The following is a 24,798-nucleotide window of genomic DNA, read 5'->3' on the forward strand; positions in this document are numbered from 1 at the left end:
ACTCTGTTCTATATATTTTAAGCCTTGAAAGTAATAATGTACTTTACTTTCTCCCAAAAGTGACCCTTTAATATCTTTTAAGTATTTTTTCCCTTCAACAGATCTACTTAAAAGATATTTATTTAGCTCCTAATAGGGGTTAGGTAAAAATACAACTGAAGAATCGCTGCCTTCTAGGAGTTCCAGTAAAAGATGCCACCAAACAATAAATGATGTCTTCCTACAGTGGCTCAGACCAGGAGTTCACATGTGGACAAGGGAAAAAAGCTAAGTGATACTTCAGGTTGCTTTGATAAAACAAAAACAAAAGTTTTTACATATATTATACAATGACAAAAATTAGGTTTATATTCTATGTTTAAACTTCAAAACATAATATAGAGCAAATACACATAGGTTGAAAATTTAAATTTGAATAGGAGGCTTTATTATTTTAATAAATAACTCCCCCAAATAATTTTATTTTTTTCATACCGAGGAAGAGGACGCACATCTTCCCTTAACAGTCTCTGTACTGGTTAGAATCCCTCAGATGTACATCAAGCTAAAGACATGGCTTAAGGGTAGATTCCTTAGTAATGCTTTCTCTCAGACAATTAAAGCTACTATTTACTTGAAAACTAAAAAGTCTTAAAGATACAAATATTCCAAGATACTTTTCATTAAGAATCAGTATTAGTTTTCTATTATTATATTTATTATATTGGTTGCTTACTGTTCTTGTGGCTAACTTATTTTTTTGCACTTTATATTTATTAGCTCATGAAATCCTCATAAGCCACCATAAATGGTAGGTAGTATTAGCCCCATTTTAGCAAAGAAATTAAGGCACAGAGATTTTATATGTATTTAAAGTTAATTAAATAATGGAAGATAGGCAGGAATAAAACCCACAATCTGTGTCCAGAGCCCATGCTTAACACTATTATTTTATCCTGACTCCTAAAAACTAGAAGCAAAGGTCACGCTTCAAAATCTGAAAAACATAAATGCAGGCCTGAAAAGATTAATGTGCTTAGAGGGTATAAAGCATGTGGAACCATAAAGAGCTAAAAATGTAAACTTAGAATACTTACGTAAATTACTAGATAGCTGATGAATAAATGAATTGTTAGGAAAAAAATTAAAATATATTGAAAAATGTATAGCTCCAATCTGTTGAGAATGAACTAGAGGGAATTATCAAGTCCTTTTCTGAGGGCCAAACACTGAGTTTTATGAATAAGCAACCCTGATCTATTGTACTTTCCAGCGTCTATTACCAACACTATATGAGCCAATCCCAAAGAAAGGCAATGCCAAAGAATGTTTAAACTACTGCAGAATTGCACTCATCTCACATGCTAACAAAGCTCAAAATTTTCCAAGTCAGGCTTCAACAGTACGTGAACTAAGAACTTCCAGATGTTCAAGCTGGATTTAGAAAAGGCAGAGGAACCAGAGATCAAACCGCCAACATCTGTTGGATCATCAAAAAAGCAAGAGCATTCCAGAAAAACACGTACTTCTGCTTTATTGACTACACCAAAGCTGTCGACTGTGTGGATCACAACAAACTGTGGAAAATTCTTAAAGAGATGGGAATATCATACCACCTTACCTGCCTCCTTAGAAATCTGTATGCAGATCAAGCAGCAACAGATAGAACTGGACATGGAATAATGGACTGGTTCCAAATTGGTAAAGGAGCACGTCAAAGCTGTATATTGTCACCCTGCTTATTTAACTTATATGCAGAGTACATCATGAGAAATGCTGGGCTGGATGAAGCACAAGCTGGGATCAAGATTGCCGGGAGAAATATCAATAGCCTCAGATATGCAGATGATACCACCCTTATGGCAGAAAGTGAAGAACTAAAGAGCCTCTTGATGAAGGTGAAAGAGGAGAGTGAAAAAGTTGGCTTAAAGCTCAACATTCAGAAAACTAAGATCATGCATGGCATCTGATCCCATCACTTCATGACAAATAGATGGGGAAAAAATGGAAACAGTCATAGACTTTCTTTTCTTGGGCTCCAAAATCACTGTAGATGGTGACTGCAGCCATGAAATTAAAGGACACTTGCTCCTTGGAAGAAAAGTTATGACCAACCTAGACAGCATATTAAAAAGGAGAGATATTACTTAGCTGAGAAAGGTCCATACAGTCAAAGCTATGGTTTTTCCAGTAGTCATGTATGAATGTGAGAGTTGAACCATAAAGAAAGCTGAGCACTGAAGAATTGATGCTTTTGAGCTGTGGTATTGGAGAAGACTCTTGACAGTTTCTTAGACTGCAAGGAGATCAAGCCAGTCCATCCTAAAGGAAATCAATCCTGAATATTCATTGGAAGGACTGATGCTGAAGCTCCAATACTTTGGCCACCTGATATGAAGAACTGACTCATTGGAAAAGACCCTGATGCTAGGAAAAATTGAAGGCAGGAGGAGAAGGGGATGACAAAGGATGAGATGGTTGGATAGCATCACTGACTCAATGGATATGAGTTTGGTCAGCTCCAGGAGTTGGTGATGGACAGGGAAGCCTGGCGTGCTGCAGTCCATGGGGTCGCAGAGTTGGACATGACTGAGTGACTTAACTGACTGACTGATCGAAAGGCCCTAGTGTTGTGTGCTCAGTCGTGTCCAACTCTTTAAGACCCCATGGACTGTAGCCCACTATGTTCCTCTGTCCATGGAATTTTTCAGGCAAGAATACTGGAGCAGGTTGCCATTTCCTCCTACGGGGTATCTTCCCGACCCTGGGATCCAACCTGGGTCTCCTGCAGTGGCAGGCAGATTCTTTATCACGCCTTTAAATATTTTGTATCTATAAAACCTCAGAGCAGCCCCTGTCATTGAAGTGCTCAGTAGGTGTTAACAGCTATCATCACCATCATTGCCATTTAAATATATTACTAATATTATGGTGCATAAAGCACCTAACACCAATTGCACAAGGACTGCTTTTGCTTATTTAGGGATTCTTCCATATACTTTTAGTGATGTGTGTGCTGTGCTTAGTGACTCTATTGTGTCTGACTCTTTGCAACCCCATGGACTGTAGCCCACCAGGTTCCTCTGTCCATGGGGATTCTCCAGGCAAGAATACTGGAGAAAACATGTATACAAAAATTGAAGAATACATGCCCTCCTCCAGGGTATCTTCCCAACCCAGGGATCGAACACAGATCTACCACATGGCAGGTGGATTCTTTACCATCTAAGCCACCAGGGAAGCCCAATAATTCAGGAGTGGGTAGCCTATCCATTCTCTAGGGGATCTTCCCAACTCTGGAATTGAACTTGGGTATCCTGCATTGCAGGCAGATTCTTTACCAGCTGAGCTAGTGGTATTTTTGTGCAAATCAACTGAAAGAGATGTGAATTTTCCTCTTTAGGTCTAGCAAATCAGATCCAATGTGTCTTGTCAGAAGATCTGTCAGTCTTCTAAATCACTGAAAATGATAAAATTCAGAATCAATCTGTCGAGATGCAAAGGCTGGAATAGCAGTTTATGCTGTCTGGTGTTACTTGGAAATGGAACGTGTAAGAAGAAAAACAAAAGAGAACTGATAATATCTTATCTTTAAATCTCAATTCCCAGTATTCTATATGCCTCTCAACTCTCGAGGTTTTACTAAATTTCTTATTTTAACTTTCCTTTCAATAGTAGCAGTAACTATTGAAGGCTTTTACTACACGAAGCATGTATCATTTAATCACCTCAACAGCATGGCAAGGCAGTCATCCTGAACTTTTCTCAGGAAGAGACACAGCCCTTGAAATTGGACCAATTTGGTCTGGAACCACAGCTTTGCCATGTATCAACAGTAGAACACTGGACATGTTTTTACCTCTTTGTATATCAGTTCTTTCATATGTAAATAGGGGGTAAATGCAGAATACTATAAAATCAGAAATATCATTTTTTCTATTTATAGAATAGAAACTTTATAAATAAGCTTATGTCATATGAACGGAGGAGCCTGGTAGGCTGCAGTCCATGGGGTCGTGAACAGTCAGACATGACTGAGCGACTTCACTTTCACTTTTCACTTTCACGCATTGGAGAAGGAAATGGCAACCCACTCCAGTGTTCTTGCCTGGAGAATCCCAGGGACGGGGGAACCTGGTGGGCTGCCATCTATGGGGTCGCACAGAGTCGGACACGACTGAAGTGACTTAGCAGCAGCAGCAGCACACATTGTTTACACTGCCAAGGCCACTACTGATTTCTGCAATGCCATTTTAATGATTTTTGATCCTTTAACCCTATTAGCTTTACTTTCTAATATTATCTCATAATGACATTGCTACATCATGTGGGAAGACTTAAAATGTTTTCATAATCCATAGTAATATAAAGATACTTCATGCAGTTAGATTGCATATGGCAATCTTTCCACGGCAATTTAGCAATGAGTATCAACAGCCTTCAAATTCTGCATATCACTTGATGAATCATTTTATGTCTAGATAGAATTTATTCTATGGAAATAATCCTAGATACACACAATAACTTTAGGTATAAGTATGTCATTTAAATACGTTCAACAATTGCCCAATATACTTTAATTCGTTTTAATACCATCTGGCTACTTAAAACATCACAGAAGCATATATACTAACATGGAAAGAGATCATAATATAATTACTGAGATAAGAGCAGTTTTAAAATAATACATAGAATTTGCCTTCATTTTGTAAAAAGGAGCAACAAAAAATGTACAAAATATAGAATGACAGGAAATTTTGTTAATAGCAGTTATTACTGGTGGGATCACAGTTAATTTCATTTGTCCTTCTGCTTTCTGTGTTCTTTTTACAATAAGGTTTCATTTTTTTCTATAATATAATAAAGACTAAACAGTTGACTGTTTACTTAAATTATAGAGAAATAGACAAGTGAATAATTATATAAATATAGAGAAAGATAGTCCAAGAGAGAAAAAATATGCATAGATTCTTAAGGCATACTGACGGGAGATATAAACTGCTATAAGAAAAGGAAGAAAAGAAGAAGAAAGTGTCATTAAGGAGAAAAGCAGAATAGTAAACCAACACAGAAAGTGAGGCAAGGTAGGCACTATATATTAATAACTAACCATTTGTGATGCCTCCTGTTGCCTGTCCTCATTTACTGTCTTCTAGACATGCCTGCCTATATGCTGTTCAACAAGAGTACATCGTTCTTACATCAGAATTAAGGACATATACAGACTGTATTCAGAGAACAAATTAAGACATTTAAAAGTACCTTAAAAATGAGATGATGCAATCAAATGTTGCCAATATTATTCTTCATATTTTAAATTCATCTAAATGGGTGGAGGAGCCTGGTAGGCTGTAGTCCATGGGGTCGCGAAGAGTTGGACACTGAGCGACTTCACTTTCACTTTTCACTTTCATGCATTGGAGAAGGAAATGGCAACCCACTCCAGTGTTCTTGCCTGGAGAATCCCAGGGATGGGGGAGTCTGGTGGGCTGCCATCTATGGGGTCGCACAGAGTCGGACATGACTGAAGTGACTTAGCAGCAGCAGCAGCAAACTAGTTATTATACTGGGACCCTATCTCCAGTTTGGTTCACAGTTAAAGCCCAAGGACTTGTCCGTAACTGGTTACTAGAATATTAGCAAGAGAGTATAACCTTGAAGTCCCTGCCACTGTCTACTTGGAGCACTATTTTTGCACTGGTGAAAAAAACAGCTTTTACCACAGCAACACTTCCTCAGGGACTAAATCTGAGACCCCCTAAACTCCATAGCTGTAAGTACTCAGGAACCCCATACTGCCCTTGTAATACTGTTCCCTACACTATACAATACAAAATTAACATTCTCTACAAATACAGTATTTCCGCTAATAGAGCCCACGCTCCGTTGAGGGCAACAGGCACCTGCCTGTTTTGCTCTCTGTTGTATTCTCAGTGTTTAGCACACAACACAACCTGACGTCACATGGTTACCCGAGCATTCCTGGGTAAATGGACAAGAGTTATGTACTTTGATGACACTTTTGGTTCCTTGCAGATTTGGACTTACCTTAACGCTCACTATGAAAAGAGCTCTCCAAAATTTATTTTTCTACTTACTACAAAAAACGCTACTAATAACATGGTTAACCACTTCAAATAGCCTCTTTTTAAATGACGGACTTAAGAGAGAGGACTTCTCAGCAGTACCAAAAATATGAGTTTCCTAAGCAATTGGCTTTTATTTCATGGGTACTGTGAGTTGTGTATCTAAGTCATTTCTCTTTGTAATGGCTATTTATAGTTTGTGTACCAACCTTTCCCATAGCTTCATCTTATTTCAGCTATCCTTGCTTATCCTTCCACATATTTCCTTACTACAAAATATATTCTGATATGTATTTTGTATTTCTCAGATCTTTCTAGGAACAAATCAGAAGATATAAACATATTATTAATTAATATCAGACTCAGTCAAAATTATAATAATCTGTGGCTGAGACAATTTTCTTGGTAATATGGTGCTTCAATGGACTGCTAAGGATGATCAATTTTCAGTTTCTAGAATAGTCAATTAATATATGTTTGGCTAACTCAAGTTTGAAACATTAATAAGTTTCTTTATTTCTCAAATTTGACCTTGGTTTAGGTCCTCTACCATTGTTTCTCTCCTTCCTTTCAAATACTGCCTTATTTAAAGCCCTCCTCAGATTATTTGACAGTCTCCTTTTTGATATTCTGGATTCCAAACAATCTGTCTCAATCTCCACAATGTGCCCAAAAGAATAATCCTCCTAAAATTTAAACCTGTTGTCAGTGCCTCTCTGTTGCCAAATGGTCCCGTCAGCAAAGCCTGTTAAGTCCGTCACTGAGCTTATCCCCACCGGCTACCAGTCTTTTGTCTTCTCACAGTGAACAAGAGTGAGGACCAAGAAAGCACCAGGCTAACTCGTGCCTCTGCGTTTGTCTTCACTTTACTCTCACTGCCTGGGCTGCTCTTTGCCACCCTGTTTAGTCAGCAAAAACCTTGCATCTTTAAAGATAACTTACTATCTATTCATTTTCCAGACTCAGCTCAAGCATGTTCCCTGTGAAACATTTTCAGTCTTTCTCAAGGAAAACTGACTACCTCCTTTGTACTCCTTGTGCACCTCATAAGAGGCCCATCATTACACTTTACTTCCATCTTTTCCTCTTCAGTAACCTAGGTTCCCCAGAAGAAAAACATCATGCTTAATTCATGCCCACATCTTCAGTGCCCAGTATAGGGCCTGGCACATGGCAGGAGCTTGCTCAACAAATCTACTGAATTGAACTGAATTCCTCACTTGAATTTATTTTTCTTTGCAATAAGTCTACTGAGAAGTACTGCTGTACAATTTTGAGCAGCAACAGAGGCAGGAAAATCAAATGACTTTTAATACTCACAAACTGACTGGCCTAGCTCATTTTGAAAAGAGGTATAATGTAGGATCCAAAAGGAGAAGCCACAATCACAATTTATCCAAGAACTTCAAAGCAGTGTTTTTCAAACAGCAGATTTCAACCCATTAGTGAGTCAAGAAATCAATTTATATCAATTTAGTCAAGAAATCCATCATTTGGGTCGAAGAGTTTAGAGAGCTCTGAAAAAAATTCTGACTGTAACCATGTATTCTCAAGGCATAAATGAACTCTTCCTTTTTCGCTACTCTCATACATGCAGAATGTAAGAATACCTTCACACCCTAAATCAGAGAAATACTTATTCATGACTGTAGTGAACAAACAAACAAACAAATCCCTTAAATCAACAGGCTGAGCTCTTATATGTAGTAAAATTGTAACCAGGGCCATCCATGATCTGTTCCCCTCACACTGCTATCTGACCAAGTTCCCTGGCACATTAGATGCTGCTTTTTCTTCTTCCCAAAGGTTAGTCACTCAGTCGTGTCTTGACTCTTTGCAATCCCATGGACTATGGCCTGCCAGGCTCCTCAGTCCATGGAATTCTCCAGGCAAGAATACTAGAGTGGGTTGCCATTTCCTTCTCCAGGGGATCTTCTCAACCCAGGGATCAAACCTGGGTTTCCTGCAGTGCAGGCAGATTCTTTACCATCTGAGCCACCAGGGAAGCCCCAAACTTCTTGAAAAAATGATTCATAGAGCTGAAACCTCAGTCAGTGACAGCACCTCAAGAGGGCACTAACACAGTTCATTTGAGCTATTTACTATGCACAGTGTAGTCCTGTATTATCTTACATCAGTGATTTATATGCTAACAATACGAAGGTGAGAAGACACAGACTGCCTGGTCTATTTATCCATCTATGTGACAAAGTATGTGCATTTGTGTGGAAAAGAAATCTCAACGTTAATCATTCATTATGCATGATGGAATGCTGAGATTATAAATATGAATGTAATTCAACTACTTCTGTCCAACACACAAGCAAAAGAATGTTTGCTTTACTTTTCACAATCACTGTAATCAAATAGTTTCTTTGGGTCTAAGAAGCTGAGTATATGACAATGGGACGTTATACCTGTAAGTGTGAATCCATGTTGTTTGGGCTCCCATTTGTACAAGACATAAATGAAGTTTTTGAGTATATTATGGAGAAAACAGGGGAAAATTTAGATGACTTAGTGGATTATGTTGAGAAAGTGTATAGCCAAGGAAGGTTTGGCAGAGGCAAACAAAACCATAAGCTCTATGATTTCCATCAGAAACTTGGAATCTTTATATATTTGTACCCAACAGCAATCACAGGATGAACATGCAGTGAAAGGTTGGCTAAGCAACTTTCACAAGCTGAGGGCAGAGCATCATTCTTGAACTTGGAGATTTACTGAAGTATTAATAGACAACAGTGAAGTAATAAACAATCACTCAGGTTCTTGCTGGTCACATTCAACTATAGCTAGCAACTTCATGATAATACTGACAAAGTCAAATTTGTAACAATGAAATTGTTAAGAGATTTAATGAATATAAAGCCAATAATCAAGTTGATATACAGTATACTATTTTTTATGTCAATAAAATACATTATTTTTTTATTTTTTTCACAGTTGAATTTTTTAAATATAAATTTATTTAATTTTAATTGGAGGCTAATTACTTTACAATACTGTAGTGGTTTTGCCATACATTGACATGAATCAGCCATGGGTGTACACGTGTTCTCCATCCTAAACCCCACTCCCTCCTCTCTCCCTATCCCATCCCTCTGGGTCATCCCAGTGCACCAGCCCCGAGCATCCTGTATCATGCATCGAACCTGGACTGGTGATTCGTTTCACATATGATAATATACATGTTTCAATGCCATTCTCCCAAATCATCCCATCCTTGCCCTCTCCCACAGAGTCCAAAAGACTGTTCTATACATCTGTGTTTCTTTTGCTGTCTTGTACACTATACTTGAGAGTAACTGTTCAACAACTTAAGAGCAATTTTGCCAAACTTCATGATGGGGAGGAACAAGAATAAATATAAAATTGAAAATTCATCATGAAGCACAATAAAAATAACATAAATACAATTTGTTTTTCATAAATACAATTTTAATGAAGTTAAGTGTTTATATTATTTAAGATATCATGGACCAATGTCTCCATGGACATTTTGGTCAGGACTAGTTTCAAGGACCTTTTGATGAAGTTAAGTGTTTGTATTATTTAATGAATCACGGACTGAAAGTCTCAATAGATGTTTTGGACAGGAGCAAGTTGATGCTTTTGAACTGTGGTGTTGGACAAGACTCTTGATAGTCCCTTGGACTGCAAGGAGATCAAGCCAGTCAATCCTAAAGGAAATCAGTCCTGAATATTCATTAGAAGGACTGAGGAAGAAGCTCCCATACTTTGGCCACCTGGTGTGAAGATCTAACTCTTCGCAGAAGACCCTGATGCTAGGAAAGACTGAAGGCAGGAGGAGAAGGGGAAAACAGAGGATGAGATGGCTGGATGGCATCAGCAACTCAATGGACATGAGTTTGAGCAAGCTCTGGCAGATGGTGAAGGACAAGGAAGCCTGATGTGTTGCAGTCCATGGGGTTGCAAAGGGTTGGACACGACTGAGTGACTGAACAACAAGTGTTCTGCTAGAGTTTAGACATTATCCTTCACAAGTGGAGATTCACAGATTTTTAAGTAAAAGACTATGATGACCAGGTATGTTTTAGACATAAATCAAGAATAAGATTGGAGAAGGAAATGGTGACTCACGTCAGTATTCTTGCCTGGGAAATCCCATGGACAGATGATTACTATAGTTCATGGGGTTGCAAATGAGTCAGACGTGACTTAGTGACAAAACAACAACAATGAATAAGATAATTAGGGTTTGAACAAGAGCTTTGAACAGTGGGAGTAGAAGAAAAGATACAGTTTAAAACTAGAAAAAATCAAATTTAATAACCAATTGTGTAAAAGTGTAATAACATGGGTAATAGAGAAAATAGACTTCCATGTTTCTTTGACAATTGTTTATAAGATACTATAAATTTGGTGACTTCCCAGGTGGCAATAGTGATAAAGAACCCATCTGCCAAAGCAGGAGATGTAAGAGATGTGAGTTCCATCCCTGGGTTGGGAAGATCCCCTTGAGGAGGGCATGGCGATGCACTCCAGTATTCTTCCCTGGAGAATTTCAGAGAGAGAGGAGCATGGTGGGCTGTAATCCATGGGGTTGCAAAGAGCTGGACATAACTGAAGTGACTTAGCATGCTTGCACTATAAATTTAGATAGAAAATTCAGGAAAAGGAGTAAGAAGTCAACACTGGGGTTGGTTGGCTTAGAAAACTTTAGAATTGCAGGTGGATTCAACATCACTATGAAAAGAAATCACATTTATTTTAGGTATTTGGAAGAAAAAGGAAATCTCTGTAAAATTTTGGTATGTTTTCTTTTGTTTTTATTCATGGTGGCAATTAAATTATCTGTAAACATACATGTATAGCCTATTTTGTTTTTCATTTAACATGAGACAGCATTTAAAATTAATATCTTAAACAAATATATTCTCAGAATTCAGGTAAAATAAGAAAGGGTAACTGTTATCCAGAAAGCCCAGCCAGTTAAGACCATGACTTTGAAAGCCAGTGACCAAGCTATTAATCTTTCATTAAAAGGAAAAAATTCTTTATTAACTGAATGGCAAATGGAGAGGAAGAGATGTCAGTCACATGCTGCTGCTGCTGCTGCTAAGTTGCTTCAGTCGTGTCCGACTCTGTGCAACCCCATAGACGGCAGCCCACCAGGCTCCCCCGTCCCTGGGATTCTCCAGGCAAGAACACTGGAGTGGGTTGCCATTTCCTCCTCCAATGCATGAAAGTGAAAAATGAAAGTGAAGTCGCTCGGTCGTGTCCGACTTTTAGCAACCCCATGGACTGTGGCCCACCAGGCTCCTCCGTCCATGGGATTTTCCAGGCAACAGTGCTGGAGTGGGGTGCCATATATCCACATAAATCTTACTTTTTGTGGATGAGGCACTAAACACATAGAGGAAACCAAGGATCAGGTGAACTAAGCAGCCAAGACTACAGAGCTACACTGTCAGCGGAGCCAGGATTCAAATTTTGGCCTGTTGGGGCTTCTGGTTCTCTGTCCAGTGTGCTATGCTACCTCCCCTCAACTACAGGCCAAGCAGAAAAACAGGTTTTCTGAAATGGTTCACAGCATTCATTCAGAATGCAAGGCGCTTATTTAGGACAGTGAGTCTCAATTCTAACGGTGGTGAAAAAAAACCAGACAGAGTGGCAAACTAGATCATTTCCGTGGGCCTTTTGGTTCTAACATTCTGTGACTCTGCACTCTTCAGCAGAATTGCTGTACTCATTTCTTTTAGCCACCAACACAACCCATTTTCCTTCACAGAGTTTTGGTCCATATCACCCTATACCCATTGGTCTAAAGTCTCTTCTCAGAGGCGTGAATGTGATTCCCTTATCAATTATTGGTGGAGAGTGTGTACAAGAGCCCGTAGACAAAATTTGGCCCACTGTGTCACTTATAACTATTATTCTTCTCAATAGTAATTATTACTACTTTCTCATTATTTTAATTTTTGAATGTCTTTTATTTACGGTTCCCTTTAAAAATTATTTGCACTGGCTGTTTTAATTCTTATTTTTAGTATTTCATTTTGCTTTAAATAAGAGGGATAATTTGAAAATCAATAAGGCAACAAACTGCTATGTCAATCACGTAATTTCTGATATAAGATAGGCACTGCCTACTTTTTAAAATTCAGATAATCAGCAGTACAAAGAGAACACTGTCTGGTATAATGGTTAAAAACCCTGGCTGCACATTATTAGAACAATACAGAAAGCTTTTTAAAAATGCTAATGACTAGGCCCACTCCAGATGAATTGAACAAGATTCTTTGCAGGGCATCAGGGGATGGGGGTAGGTAGAACAGAGGTCTTATTTTTAAATCTCCCCAACAAAATCTATTTAGGCCAAAGGCAGTATAGTCATCACAGGGCAAAAAACTTTGGAAACAACCAGTTTTACATGGACTTTTTCAGAGAAAACAAAAGACAACTGAGGATTAACCCACAGCACTCTGAAGTTCATAAAACTTGTAATATACATTGTCTGCAAAGATGGGCCTAACAAATCCTCCCATGTCTGTGTGCATGTGCTTTCTCAATGTGACTTTGCTGTTCCTCTCATCAAAAGGAAAAATCCATTTCTCCACCCATAAATCTGCTCTAAACTTATAATCTGCTCTGAGCAACAGCATGTAGTAGAAATGATGTCTTTTGACTTCAAAGCCTAGGCTTCAAGCAGTCTTCAGCTTCCATGCTAGCTATCTTAGAAGACAATGCTGCCACGAGAAGATCCTTAGTGATAAAACACTACATGGGGAAAGAGAACAGAGACCAGCATCAACCTCCTCATGTGTGCGTGTGGACATCTTGGACCTTCCAGGCTCATGTGAGTGCCTGATGATGTAGGAAAACCCAGTAGAACTGACCCGCTGGTCCCAGCTCAAAATGCTGACCAAAAGGATGGAGAACAAATAAAATAGATTTTTTTAAGCCAGTAAGTTTTATAGCGAAAGATTATAGTGAAATCATAGGCAGCATTATAGTGAAAGATAACTAATACAATAGTCTTAATGATTATTTAATATTTATTTAACATTTAAATATATTAAAGACATAAACATTAAAGACAAAGTAAATTCTTCCCTAGTTTACCTAAAATAATATTTACGTGCTTGAAATACTTGTCAATGTATTTTTAAAAGACAAGAAAAACAGCCATAAGTATAATTTAGCAGAGTTTTTCTGTTTTCTCTGATAATAATTCAGTAACATATATTTAGTTTAGAACTTGGAATAGAGGATCAAACTGTAAGAAAAGATCTTTTATATTATATGATAAGCTACTGTAAAGATAATTGATATCATAATTTCATGAACATTCTATATTTAAAAATGTGAGGATTTCCCACTTCCTATAGGAAAAAGCTCATAAGTCTCAAAACTTTAAAAAGTCGCTCTAACACAAACTATGTACTTTTTGGATGAATTCATGAAATTATTCAAAATGATGTAAAGTTTCAGTATACACTGCTTTTTCACAAAAGTTTACTAAATGTCTCTTCCATTAATCTATTCATTTATTATTTATTGAGTGCCTATATATAAAGCACTATGTCAATGTTATCCAAGAAGATTCAAAAATGTCTGCTTCAATCCTTTTTCACCTACTTTTAGGAAGATGTAATAGAGCAGAGGAAGTGTGACAAATTTGGAGAGTTCCCTTGTAGCTTGGCTGGTAAAGAAACCGCGTGAAATCCAGGAGACCCTGGTTTGATTCCTAGGTCAGGAAGATCCCCTGGAGAAGGGACAGGCTACCCATTCCAGTATTCTTGGGCTTCCCTGGTGGCTCAGTCAGTAAAGAATCTGCTCATAATGTGTAAGACCTGGGTTGGGAAGATCCCCTGGAGGTGGGGCATGGCAACCCACTCCAGTGTTCTTGCCTGGAGAATCCCCATGGACAGAGGAGCCTTGCGGGCTGCAGTCCATATAGGGTCACAAAGAGTTGGACACAACTGAGTGACTAAGCACAGTGCAAAGGAGTAATAATTTCTTCCTGAAAAAGTATGGAAGACTCCAAGAAAACAACTGTTCTCTTAATTGTACCTTAAGAGATGATCATCATTTTAAAAGAATGTCTTAGGTTCAGGAGTAAAACCACAAGATACAGCTAAGAGTGAAAAGTGTTAGGGGTACAATAAACAGTCCAACTTGACTGAAACATAGTATACATGTATAGAAACTTTGGGATACAAGCAAAGGAATGGATTGGCAACCTAGATATTAATTATTCAGTAGGCAATTATAGTCAAAGAGGTTTGGGAACATAATAGTAAAAGAAACAAATGGAGCAGCAGACATAGTAATACATACTGAAAACTAAGAAAGGATAGCTGGAAGGCTACTGCCAAGTCCAAACGAGAGGTATATTATATACTGCTTTAATAAACAACCCTGGGAGTAACAAGAGCAAGGAGTAGAATTATGAAGGTACATGGGTGGAAGCAAAGGAAACTCATAAGGACAGGAAGTCTTTCCATAGGTACTGGAGTGATGGTGCTCTGCACAACTCCTTAGTCACAGAAAAAACAACTACTTGTAAGTAAAATGTCAAGCCCTGGTGGCTTTTCTTCCTCCTTACTGCTCAGGATCAAGAAGACTCACTCAACTTATCACTAAGAACCACTCAAAGGCTATACAGTCCTCAATATGTCCTCTACTCCTTGTGTGTTCTCACCATTTGTCACCAAAATCTTCTTGGGGTAGTGCAACCTTGTTGAATTCTTCTAGGGCCTGTTGGTGCTCTCCCACAACAGAGTCCCTAGGATGGACCACCAGTGCCCTCGATGCTTGAATCTGCGGTCTTAGACTTCATGACACATCATCTAGGAAGACTATCCAAACCACAAGAATATTAAAAATTACTGAAGCTTTAAATTGGCCCATCAAGATTATCTCTGCATATCACTAAGGACTTTTGTCTCACTTGAGAATCTTTGCTGAATTATCCATGTAACCCTATATTTGCTAAAATCTAACCTGCCAATATATTCTAGACAGTCACGTTTGCCATATTTTTTTCATTTTTTAAGCTTCTTGACCGTTTAATGCCTCAAAACATACAATACAATGATATAATGATAACAACATCTAATTACTGGGTGTTTATTATGTAAAATGCATATGCCCAACATTTTGCAAACGTTTCTTAATCTTGCAACATGTTACAAGGAATTTATTTATTTACATGCTTTTATTTTTTTCTTTTTGACTGAACCACACGGCATGCAGGATTTTAGTTCTCTGATCAGGAATGAAACTTGTACCCTTTGCATTGGAAGACTCAACCACTGTACCACTAGGGAAGTCCTAGGGATATATTTTCAAATCCGTTTACTATTATTATTATTATTTTAGATGAGGAAACCATGGCCCAAAGAAGGTAAGTATTTCACCTAATTCAGCCAGTACCATACAGAGACTGCTTGTAAGTCCATGGTTTTAAACAACTTACTCTTCTATTTCCTGTCACATATATGCATTCCATAGCAGAATAGAATTATGGAAAAAAATGAAATATAGTAGATGGAACATAGCTTCTTAAGGCTCAAGGCTTGGTTTTGTATTCCAGCTCCTACACCTACTAACTGAGTGATCTTGGACAAAGTATGTACCATTCATTTATAAAACAGAAATAATAAGGTAACTACCTCAACAGTTGCCATGAAAATTAAGTGATTAGTACAGTATACTTTAAGGGCCTGGAGCAGTACTTGGCACATAGCTAGTGCCTCGGAAGTGTTTATTGTTTTGTTGCTGTTGTTTATTATTATCATTAATATCATTCTTTGACTCGAAAGTAAGACTACATTACTATGAACAAAGCAAGTGGATGTGATGCAATTCCAGCTGAGCCATTTCAAGTCTTAAAGATGGTACTGTTAGAGTGCTGCACTCAATATGCTAGCAAATTTGGAAAACTCAGCAGTAGCCACAGGACTGAAAAGGTTGGTTTTCATTCCAATCCCAAAGAAAGGCAAAGCCAAAGAATGTTCAAACTACCGTACAATTGCACTCATTTCACATGCTAGCAAAGTAATGCTCAAAATCCTCAAGCCAGGCTTCAACAGTATGTGAATGGAGAAATTCCAGATGTTCAAGCTGGATTTAGAAAAAGCGGAGGAACCAGAGATCATATTGCCAACATCTGCTGGATCATAGAGAAAGCATGGAAATTCCAATTCCAGAAAAACATCTACTTCTGCTTGATTATACTAAAGCATTTGACTGTGTGGATCACAAGAAACTGTAAAAATTTCTAAAAGACAGGAATATCAGACTACCTTACATGCCTCCTGAGAAACCTGTATGCAGGTCAAGAAGCAACAGTTAGAACCAGTGGACACGGAACAACAGACTAGTTCAAAACTGGGAAAGGAGAACATCAAGGTTATATATTGTCACCCTGTTTGTTTAGCTTATATGCAGAGTACATCATGTAATATGCTGGGCTGGATGAAGCATAAACTGGAATCAAGATTGCTGGGAGAAATATTAACAACCTCAGATGTGCAGATGATACCACTCTAATGGCAGAGTGAAGAGGAACTAAAGAGCTTCTTGATGAAAGTGAAAGAGGAGAGTGAAAAACCTGGCTTAAAACTCAACATTCAGAAAACTAAGATCATAGCATCTGGTCCCAGCACTTCATGGCAAATAGATGGGGAAAATTGAAACAGTGGCAGATTTTATTTTCTTGGAATACAAAATCACTGCAGACAGTGACTATAGCCATGAAATTAAAAGACACTTGCTCCTTGGAAGAAAAGCTGTGACAAACCTAGATAGCGTATTAAAAAGCAGACACATCACTTTGCCGAATAAAGGTCCATATAGTAAAACCTATGGTTTTTCCAGTCAGGTAAGGATGTGAGAGTTGGACCATAAAGAAGGTTGAGTGCCAAATAATTGATGCTTTCCAACTATGGTTCTGGAGAAGACTCTTGAGAGTCCCTTGAACAGCAAAGAGATCAAAGCAGTTAATCCTAAAGGAAATCAACCCTGAATGTTCACTGAAAGAACTGATGCTGAACCTGAAGCTCCAATACTTTGGTCACCTGATGCAAAGAGCCAACTCTTTGGAAAAGACCTTGATGCTGGGAAAGATCGAGGGCAAGGGGAGAAGAGGGCAAAGGAGAATGAGATGGTTGGATGGCATCACTGAATCAATGAATATGAATTTGAACAAACTTCAGGAGCGAGTGAAGGACAGGGGAGCCTGGTGTGCTGCAGTCCATGAAGAGTCGGATACGACAGCAACTAAACAACGACTACTACCTTAAAGTCAGTCCTTCAAATGTGACATACCATTTACTAGTATTCTTTCATCAATATTGATCTTTTGACTTTTGAAAGATGTATTATAGTAACATCAAAGAGAGAATGAGAATGATCTAAGCTTTAACTCCAGTTCACTTTGGCATATGCATCTAAGAGTTACCAAATATTGGAATTAACTAGGGAGCTTTCAAAAATTATCTGGGGCCTGTCCCAGACTTATGGCACTAGAATCTCTAGTGGAATTGTACAAAGCTTCCCTCATGGTTCTGAAGCATTTGGCACACAAATGAGCACTTGAGAACCACAGCACTACATAATTCTTTAAGGTGCAGAGAAAACCAACCCAGAGGGATTAAAATCTCCATTTCTTCCCTAAATAAGTTCCTGAGTCTGCTGGAAGAGCAGAATTCAGCAATTCACTTCTAAGGAGACAGAAACTCTTTATCATATCATAACATACACTATTTTCTAAACAATTGAACAGTTTCTTTAAACTAAGTTTAAGCTAACTTTTTTCTTTAAGCTAACTCACAGGTGTTGCTCCAATAGTTAGCATAATGATTAGGGATCTATGTAACTAATGAGTTCACTGAAAAAGAACTTACTCTTCCTTGTCAAACTCAGTAAGTATCTTGTTATTGGAGTTGTTCAGTCTCTCAGTTGTATATGATTCTGGGACCCCATGGACTGCAGCATGCCAGGTTTTCCTGTCCTTCACCATCTCCCAGAGAGTTTGCTCAAACTCATGTCCATTGATGCCATTCAACCATCTCATCCTCTTCACCCCCTTTTCTTCCTGCCCTCAATCTTTCCCAGCATCAAGGTCTTTTCCAATGAGTCAGCTCTTCACATCAGGTGGCCAAAGTATTGGAGCTTCAGCTTCAGCATCAGTCCTTCTAATGACCGATATTCAATAGTCAATCAATATTCAGAGTTTATTTCCTAGAATCTATTATGGAATCTATTTATCATTTAATTTACATGAGAAAAAAAATTAAGAGTGTGTTTCTTTCATATAGTACTTAAAGCGTTAGTTGCTCAGTCACGTCCAACTTTTTGCGACCCCATGAACTGTAAGCCCACCAGTCTCTCTTGTCCATGGGATTCTCCAGGAAAGATTACCAGAGTGAGTTGCCATTTTCTCCTCCAGGGGATCTTCCCAACCCAGGAATCGACCCAGGTCTCCTGCATTGCAAGCGGATTCTTCACAGTCTGAGCCATCAGGGAAGCCCTCATATAGCACTTGTTGCTGCTGTTGCTAAGTCGCTTACTTGTGTCCAACTCTGTGAGACCCCATAGATGGCAGCCCACCAGGCTCCTCTGTCCCTGGGATTCTCCAAGCAAGAATACTGGAGTGGGTTGCCATTTCTTTCTTCACATAAAGAACTTAGTTGACTCAAAATAAATAAAAAAAGAAACATTATGAAAACTGGGCTTTTAGGGTACATAGTTCATTATTAGGCACAAAAACTGACATGGGCACTATAAATGAAAGCTGTCATTTTTAACATTAATACACTTGTGGTCTGTGACTGTTATTTCTATAAAATGAAATGAGCCCTAATAGATCTCAGTATAGCCTTGTGCTACTTGGAAGTGATTTATACACCAAGAAGATGTGGTTTATTGTTTAATGTTCCTTTACTCAGAGTCCTGGCTCCAGGCAACGTTGTTAGGGGGTCAATATCATCTTCAGTGTAACACTTTCTACCCAAGCGGCCCTTTGCCCTCAAGTTGTTTTCTCTGTCCTGAGCTCACTAACCCTTTCAAACAATGCCTTCTACCTCTTACCTTTTCTGATCACACTCCCTACCCAGGACTTTCCAAATAATGCTCAGTCATGTCCAACTCTTTGCAACCCTATGGACTGTAGTCTGCCAGTTTCCTCTGTCCATGGAATTGTCCAGGCAATAATACTGGAGTTGGTTGTTGCTGCCTCCTCCAGAGGATCTTCCTGACCCAGGGATTAAATCTGTGTCATCTCTTGCATCTACTAAATCGGTAGGCAGATTCTTTACCACGAGGGCCACCTGGGAAGTCTAACCGCCCTTTATTGTACTTAGGAAGGGGCTTCCCAGGTGGCTCAGCAGGTAAAGAATCTGCCTGCCAATGCAGGAGTCATGAGTTCGATCCTGGGTCAAGCAGATTCCCTGAGAAGGAAATGGCAATCCCCTCCAGTATTCTTGCCTGGAAAATCCCCATGGACAGAGGAACCTGGTGGGTGACAGTCCATAGGGTACAAAGAGCTGGACACGAAAGAGTTGTATTTAGGAAAGACCCTGGTCGACTTATCTAATCATTTCTGTCAAATTATTATGCTAATGTATAATACAGAATTATTATGTCTTCAGAACAAATATTCATTTTCAGAACTCCAAGAAAAACTATAGAAGTAAGTAATATAGAAACAGCAGCAGCAGCAAGTAATGTAGAAATTCCAGGGAAAAGGTTCTCTCAAGGTTGGCCTGACCCATAGGTTCCAGTTAAACCATCTCTGATAGGCAAAACAATCTCTCCTCCTCCAAAAGTGCCCACATCTTAATCCCTGGAAACCGTGAATATGTTACACTTAAATGGCAATGGGAAGGCTACAGATGGAATTGCTAACTAGCTGACCTTAAAATAAGGAGATTATACTGGATTAAGTGGGCTGGGCCCAATGTAAACACAAGGATTGTTAAATAGGAAGAAGACAGACAGAAGAGTCAGAACCAGAGAGAGAACATATAAGAAAGACTTGACTAGCCATCACTGGAGTTGTAGTTGGAAGGTGGCTGTGAGCCAACTAAAGCAGGCAGAGTCTAGAAGCTATAAAAGGCAAGAATGTGAACTGTCCCCAAGACCTCTGGAATGGAATACATCCCTGACAAACCTTGATTTTAGCCCAGTGAGACCCATTTCAAATTTCTGATCTCCAGAACTATAATATATTTCTATTGTAGTAAGCAACTAAATATATGGTAATCTCAGCAAAGTACACAGAGGGAGCTAGCATCTTAATTTCCTTAAAATACCTGCTTGGTATTTTCCGTACAGGATTATATTGCTGCTTTATAAAAGTTGTTCATTTGTATTTGTTTCTGATTAGAAAATCAAAATCAGAGCAGGCAATGGCACCCCACTCCAGTGCTCTTGCCTGGAAAATCCCTTGGACAGAGGAGCCTGGTGGACTGCAGTCCATGGGGTTGCTAAGAGTCGGACACGACTGAGCGACTTCATTTTCACTTTCATGCCTTGGACAAGGAAATGGCAACCCACTCCAGTGTTCTTGCCTGGAGAATGTCAGGGACGGGGGAGCCTGGTGGGCTGCCGTCTATGGGGTCGCACAGAGTTGGACACGACTGAAGCGACTTAGCTGCAGCAGAAAATCAAAATAGATAATCAATTCTTATGACTGGAGAAAAAAGGGGGGAAGGTCTAATGACTAGAAATAATTTAACATACACACACACTGTAAAAATATCTTTATGTTAAACTGGACAAAAAGAGTACAATTAGTAAAAAGGAGCACTGGCTTGTGTGGCTTTGTTCCCAGTACTCTTTTATTCAAGCATGGGAGCAGATGGCTTACCGAACCAAGGTAACAAAACTATTAAACATCGAAGTGTGATTCGTTCACTGTGATTTACTGGCTTGCATCATTTAATGCCCCTCTGCCAGTACTCTACTCCATACGTGCTAAGTCACTTCAGTCGTGTATGACTCTGTGACCCCTGGACTGTAGCCCACCAGGCTCCTCTGTCCATGAGATTTTCCAGGCAAGAACACTGGAGTGGGTTGCCATTTTCTTCTCCAGGGGATCTTCCTGACCCAGGGATCGAATCTGGGTCTCCCACATTGCAGACAGACTCTTTACCATCTGAGCAACCAGGGAAGCACATTTGCCATTGATTTTATCCTGATTTAAGGGGTCATACCCATTTGCAGAAAACTGCACATGCCACCTGAAACTCACAGACAGAATAGGTGGATTATCTATAGCTCCTTCAAAATAATTTATCCAAAGCATTATCCCAGAGTAGCTGCTTCATTCCCTTTAACAAATATACAATACTTCTGAAAAGCAGCTGTGTTAAAGCACTAAGATTCCTGCCTGATGGCAACAAGAGAAAGCCTTACCATGATCTATAAACTCTTTCTCACAAAGCACACATTCTCTTATTTTTAATATGTCAAAAAATTAAAGATTTACCATTCCATATTCTACCCCAGTATATGAGATTCTTAGATGGAAAGAAATAATTTTGACAGTTTGTTGCAAGAGAAATTTGGCGCCCTCTTGTGTTGAAAAATATGACCAATGTCACCTTTATAAACTCCAGTGAGGGTTATTTTAAAAGCATAGAATTTTAAAGCTGAACAGCATACCCTAGTGCAACACAGATATATAATTATTTTTTGGTGGAAAATTTTTCTCATGGAGTATTAAATATTCAACTTTATTCTAACGGAGCATTATAAATTATAAAAGCATTATCAACAAATGAACTTCTTAGGTAAAAATATACTTTCCTATGTTATATGTTTAAGCCTCTAGCTTTACAAGGAGAACAAAGATAAATAAGCTAAGATTTTGCAATAGAAATAGTGAATTAAAAGGGTATAAAAAAAGGAGTATGGCATTATTAGGGGAGTATAATTTATAATCGATTTTTCAATGTATTATAAAATATTAAAGCATATAAAATGGAATAAAACATCTGTGATAATACCACCCAGCTTAAGAAGAAAAACAAAGTTGGAGCTCCCTCATAGTGCTCAATCGCATTCTCCCTCTCTCTTACGCGGCTGCTCAGTTGATTTTTGTAAATGTACTTTTCAGTTTTCTACACTTTCTCTAACATTATTATATTGCTTCTAAAATTAAAAATTAAGTCAAAAATATTACTTTGTAAAAGAAAGTTCAAGTGACGGCAATCACAATTAGTTGTGCAGAGCCAGAGAGAGTATTCCAGCTATTGCCCTACTTCTGGGCACACGGAAGTTGATATTGTGAGGTTCCCATCTGTTAGAAGAGTAGGTGAGACATCTTAGCATCTGACAAGTTTTAAAGAAGTTTGAACAAGACAAAGAGGCATTCATTGCCAGCAAGTGACTATGATTTTCATAATGTGTGAGGGCAGAAATGGAGCAATGCGGGGGAACAACAGGTGGGCAGTGAAAATCTTGGTTGATGTAGTCAATGAAACGTGAAGGTTTAGAATATCAACCATGCAGTCATCCCAGTGCACACTAGGCCCAAAAGGCTGAATGCAGGGCCTGGTGCTACTCAACAAACACAGCTCGAGGAAGCTCAGTCATATGTGATGCACTACAGTTTTCTACGTCACTTTGGGACAGGTTTACTGACGATAATGCTTTCTCCCTTCCTTACACAACACTGTTGCTGATCAGTCACTAGGTCATGTCTGACTCTGCAATCGCATGGACTACAGCACAGCAGACTACTCTGTCCTTCACTATCTCCTGGAGTCTGCCCAAGTTCAAGTCCATTGCATCAGTGATGCCATTCAACCATCTCATCCTCTCTTGTTCCCTTCTCCTCCTGCCTTCGATCTTTCCCAGCATCAGAGTCTTTTCCAATGAGTCAGTTCTTTTGCATCAGGTGGCCAAAGTATTGGAGCTTCAGCTTTAGCATCAGTCCTTCCAATGAATATTCAGGGTCGATCTCCTTTAGGATTGACTACTTTAATCTCCTTGCAGTACAAGGGACTCTCAAGATCTTCTCCATCACCACAATTTGGGAGCAGCAGTTCTTCAGCATGCAGCCTTCTTTATGGTCCAACTCTCACAGACCTCAATAGATGTTTTTCCAAAGAAGATACACAGATGGCCAACAGACACATGAAAAAGATGCTCAATGTTGCTAATCATCAGACAAATGCAAATCAAAACCACAATAAAGTTCTACTTCTCATCTGTCAGAATGGCTATCATCAAAAAGTTCATAAATAATACAAGTTAGCAAAGATGTAGATTAAAGGGACCCCTCAGAGCAAAGCTGCTAAACATGTATACTGATGCAGTTACCGCAGGAAAAAATGTGGAGGTTTCTCAAAAACCTGAAAATAAAACTACTATACGATCCAGCAATTCCAGTCCTGGATGCAAGAACACTAATTCAAAAAGATACACGCACCCCAACTTCACAGCAGCATATTTATTATAGCCAAGATATGGAAGTAACCTAAGTGTTCATCAGCTTACTTCCATATCTTGACTATCAAGTGTCCATCAAGAAGTGAACAGATAAAAGATTGTGGTACGTGTGTGTCTGTACACACACACAAAATGGGATATTACAGTAAAATCTGTGTCATCTAATTAAACTGTAGTATTTTCATTTCTGAAGTTTCACAACTGAAGATTTTTATTTCAATAAACCCTTAATTTTCTTTTTGAAAAGCGAACAAATGGGGAATAACTGTTCAATATGTAAATTGTTATTATAACTCAGAAGCACAGAATTTTTTCTTTTAAAAAGATAACCAAAAATATAGTTATAATATGATATGTGTGTGATTTGAACACGAATCAAGTTATAAAACATTAAGTGGACTCCTTCAAAATCTGTGTAAAAATATCCCTATGTGCAAATTCAAGAAAATGAAACTTAATGCCTTTGTAGAAAAATAATATCTTCTTTATGCAAATCTAAATAAGTAGGTCTTAATATAATTTATTAGCCCTTGTTCACTCCAGTGCCTAAAAGACACTTTTGTATTAATACAAGTAGTCTTAACTCTCTTAGCTCACTCAGAACAATGTAATATAATCATTCAGTGATTTATTAAAAAGCATAATACTGGTCAAATATTTTATATTCTCATACACAACATTCCATATAAATGTAAAGTAAACTCATTCACAATAGCTTTATTTATATTAAATAAACCCAAAGTTAAGATGTCAACACAGTAGAACAAAATGTTTAAATAGAATTATTTAAAAATATTACACAGCTATACTAGTGCCAGCTTTACATTTTTCCATCCAGAGGAAGAAATCACTTTTCCACATGATGAAGTTTTTAGATTTCCTCAAAATGCTAATATTTCAGTCTCTTCGTGATTATACTAGCCACTTAAACTAGGCTGCCCAATGGAACTTCAAAGGAAATTAGAAAACAGTTTGAACTGATGAAAAAATACAACATAAAAGTCATGGGATGTACCTAATGCAGAAACTAAGGGGAAATTTATAACAATAAAAGCATAGATGAGGGGGAAAAAAGGATTTCCAATCAATAACTTAAGTTTCTCCCATAAAAAATATCTTATAAAAGAAGGGAAAATAAATTCAAAGCAAGCAAAATGAAGGAAAAAATAAAAATAAGACCAAAAATAAATGACTTTGAAAATAGCAAATAAAAGAGGAAAATAATGAAAATCAAAAGCTGGTTGAAAAGAGCAATAAAATCAATAAAACTTTAGCAAAACTAAAAGAAAGAGAAGAGAGA

The 24,798-nt window shown here is 38.3% G+C and overlaps 1 protein-coding gene across 17 annotated transcripts in view; it reads right to left on the reverse strand.

Annotated features, from left to right (window-relative positions):
• The window catches only part of RNF180 (ring finger protein 180), a 297,228-nt gene that overhangs the window by 166,456 nt on the left and 105,974 nt on the right, over positions 1 to 24,798 (reverse strand). Inside the window, exon 6 of one of the 17 annotated variants that reach the window (XM_055555016.1) lies at positions 13,671 to 14,893. The exons of 15 other annotated variants lie outside the window; for them this stretch is intronic. In XM_055555016.1, coding sequence (XP_055410991.1) covers positions 14,885 to 14,893 — 9 coding nt within the window. In that variant the 3' untranslated portion in view covers positions 13,671 to 14,884. Of the gene's footprint in view, positions 1 to 13,670; positions 14,894 to 20,788; positions 23,136 to 24,798 lie in introns of those variants that run through there. One more of the 17 variants, XM_055555013.1, reaches the window with a different exon arrangement.

The sequence above is a fragment of the Bubalus kerabau genome, chromosome 18 (assembly GCF_029407905.1).
Source record: "Bubalus kerabau isolate K-KA32 ecotype Philippines breed swamp buffalo chromosome 18, PCC_UOA_SB_1v2, whole genome shotgun sequence".
Taxonomy (NCBI): domain Eukaryota; kingdom Metazoa; phylum Chordata; class Mammalia; order Artiodactyla; family Bovidae; genus Bubalus; species Bubalus kerabau.